Source organism: Gossypium arboreum, chromosome 11 (assembly GCF_025698485.1).
Source record: "Gossypium arboreum isolate Shixiya-1 chromosome 11, ASM2569848v2, whole genome shotgun sequence".
Taxonomy (NCBI): domain Eukaryota; kingdom Viridiplantae; phylum Streptophyta; class Magnoliopsida; order Malvales; family Malvaceae; genus Gossypium; species Gossypium arboreum.
The window spans coordinates 98,444,044-98,447,592 of NC_069080.1; the positions used below are offsets into that span (position 1 = coordinate 98,444,044).

At 35.8% G+C, this 3,549-nt stretch overlaps 1 protein-coding gene across 1 annotated transcript; it reads right to left on the reverse strand.

The window, feature by feature from the left end:
* Positions 1-210: 210 nt before the first annotated feature.
* Positions 211-624, reverse strand: LOC128283912 (secreted RxLR effector protein 161-like). Its single transcript, XM_053021325.1, has one exon. The coding sequence runs from the start codon at positions 622-624 to the stop codon at positions 211-213; it is 414 nt and encodes a 137-aa protein (XP_052877285.1).
* Positions 625-3,549: the final 2,925 nt, after the last annotated feature.

The window sequence follows — 3,549 nt, forward strand, 5'->3', positions numbered from 1 at the left end:
CTTTCGTGAGCAGATCCACTATCATGGAGTTTGTCCCAGTGTGCTCTATGGATATTTGACCATTTTGCACTCTTTCTTTTACAACTAGGAACTTTATGTCAATAGGCTTTGACTTAGATGAACTCCTATTGTTATTGGAATATAACACTGCTGACTTATTGTCACAAAATAATTTGAGTGGTCTTTCTACAATCTCCAAAATGCGCAGCCCTATGACAAAGTTCTGCAACCATATTCCATGGTTTGATGCCTCATAGCATGTACAAACTCTGTTGCCATAGTGGACGAAGCTACAAGTGTCTGTTTGACACTTTTCCAAGATATAGCTCCTCCAACTAATAGGTAAATATAGCCTGATGTAGATTTCCTACTATCTTGGTATCCAGCTAAATCAGAATCAGAATACCCTATGACCTCCAAAAGATCTGATCTCTTATAAGTAAGCATGTAATCTTTTGTTCTTTGAAGATATCTTGTAGCCCTTTTGGCTACTATCCAATGGTCTATACCAGGGTTGCTTAAATATCTGCCTAACATCCCAACAATGAATGTAACATCCGGACGCGTACAAACTTGAGCATATATTAAACTCCCAACAGCTGATGCATAGGGAATATTTTCCATTTCCTGAATTTCAAGGTTACTTTTACGACATTGAGTAAGACTAAATTTGTCTCCTTTAGCGATAGGGGTGTCACTTGGTCTACAACTCTGCACGCCAAACCTTCTGAGTACTTTATCGATATAGCTCTTTTGTGATAATCCATGAATACCTCGAGATCGATCTCAATGTATTTGAATTCCTAAAACAAAAGAGGGGTCCCCAAGATCTTTCATCTTAAAATGCTTAGATAAAAATCTCTTGTTTTCGTGCAATAAGCCTATATCATTAGCGGCAAGCAAAATATCATCAACATATAAAACCAGAAATGTAACACCCCTTACCCTATCCGACGCCGGGACAGGGTGCGAGGCATTATGGACTTAAACATATACAAACATACAAAACCGAACCATAAAATTTCGTTGAAATTAAAAACATTCAAACATATGGAAAACATCCCTTATACGGGCCCACGAGGCCAAAAACATACATCGGGAATGAGTCGGGACTAAATCGGGAAATTTCGGAACTCTTACAACACTTAGAAGATTATTCATGATTTAAAGAGCCACACGCCCGTGTGGATAGGCCGTGTGGTCTCACACGCCCGTGTAAGCAGGGACACGACCAACTCACACGCCTATGTCCTAAGGCCTGTCCTTCACACGGCTGAGACACACCGTCATGTCTGCCCTTGTGTTTACTACTGAGCATTCTATTTTACCTAATTAGAGTGCAGGGGACACATGGCCAATCACACGCTTGTGGGGCAGACCATGTGTTATACATGGTCTAGACACATGCCCGTGTGGACAAATTTTAGGCTATTATCCAAGCTATTTGTCACCCTTAAACACTCACATACATAAACCCCCATCATGATATTCAATGTACCACATATTCAAACCAACATGCTTTCATATGGCATTCCACACAAATTTCATATTCAATAAATATTATTAACCTACTTTCAAATCACTCATTAATACTATGGATACGTTCACCCTATTGGTCATAAACTACCCATCAAGCACATATACCATTCATCACACTCATCATCCACAACCACATCAAAGTATAAACACATTTGCATGCATGCATAATTAATTAGGGTTACAACCCAAATAATCAATATGAGCCATCTCTCATGACCATATACTAAATAATCATAATACCAATATGAGCCAACACATTTGGTTAATCAATATGACACATAACAAAATAATCAAGTGTCCTATACATGTCATACTCAAAATTTTGAGATTAGCTATACCTAAATATCCAATTGATAGTGTGATCGAAAACTTCGACGTCCTCCGATAGCTTGGCGATACTATAAGGAAAAAGGAAAGGAAATGGGGTAAGCTTTAAAGCTTAATAAGTCCATATGCAAATAATATGCAATCTAAACAAGTAATTAACATACATTTAATATAGTGAACATAAGTTTGTATTACATCGAATAGCTTAAACTTACTCATCATATACACAACCTTATCATGGTTTCATCATATATCAAGGCATTACTCATGAGTTTGGTCTACATACCTGTACCAACTCGTAACACAAGTTATACTCAATCTTCTCATTGACTTACCCCTTGGGTCCTCTATCAAGTTACTCGATAATTTACTCGTTGAACACTCAAAATACTATTGGATACATGGAAAGCTCTCACGTAAGTGCCACATACACAACTAGATCCACCTCATAGCATACAACATATATAAGTTCATTTCAACTACTCATGGGTCTACTCACACAAGTTGTCAGTCAAGACGTAACTACATGAGCTACTCACACAAGCTGTCAGGTATCCGCAACACATGCCGGACTACCTAGCCAGCAGTAGGACGTACAAGACCAGCACTCGAAGCCATATAAACTTATATCACATATCTCATGAGCTCAAATCATACGATTCCTAGTGACATGTCACTTGTATCCCAAACTATTTCTAAGGTTCAAATGGGATTTCTTGATTATCGCATTGCTATCGAACTTGCTCGTAATATCGTTTATGATGTCCGTAATACCAATCATGTACTCATAGAATATTCAGGCATATAATTCATGATAGCAATTAAAGCATTTAAATTCACATAACATTAAAGTATTAAAATGTGTTACAACATCACATTATTTGTATATGAACTTACCTCGGTACAAAAATGATGAAAATGAGCCTATTCTTTGTAAACCTTGTTTTTCCCCCGATCAAGACCCTAATCACATTTTTCTTGATCTATAATGCCAAATTTAAGTTATTTGATACTCACATTATTCAAATCAACCCAAAAATATACTTTGATAAAATTACCATTTTACCCTTAAATTTTTATTTATTTATAAATTGGTCCTTAGGCTCGTAAAATGAAATACATGCATTTTCTTTGTTATCCAAGCCTAGTCGATTCATATTCCTTCTCATATCAGCCCATATTTCTCATTAAAACACATTTATACTATCCATTTTTCATCTTTTACAAATAAGTCATTTTAAGTGTTTTCATGAAAAACCACTTCGTAAAAGATGTTTATCACACATCAAACTTTCATATTCTTCCATTAAACATCAAAATACAAGCATGTCACACATGTTTCAAATTTCAAACATAAACCCTAGCTCAAATAAATGGTAGAAATGGCTAGATCGGTTGATAACAACTTTAAAGATACATAGAACATTAAAAACCGGACTAGGATGCACTTACTATTGAGCTTGGAAAATGAAGAAACCCTAGCTATGGTGTCCCTTGGAATTTCGACACATACATGTAGAAGATGAGAAAATTTTGCTTGATTTTTCCCTTTTTATTCTTTTATTAACCAAATGACAAAAATGCCCTTAAGGCCTTTCTTTCAATTTTTTACTATTCATGTCCATTTTTGTCCAAAATTTTACAATTTGGTCAAATTGCTATTTAAGACCCTCTAATTAAAAA

What these genes read in the sequence shown, in the direction of transcription:
- LOC128283912 (XM_053021325.1), bottom strand. Translation starts at nt 624, where the DNA reads ATGGAAAATATTCCCTATGCATCAGCTGTTGGGAGTTTAATATATGCT.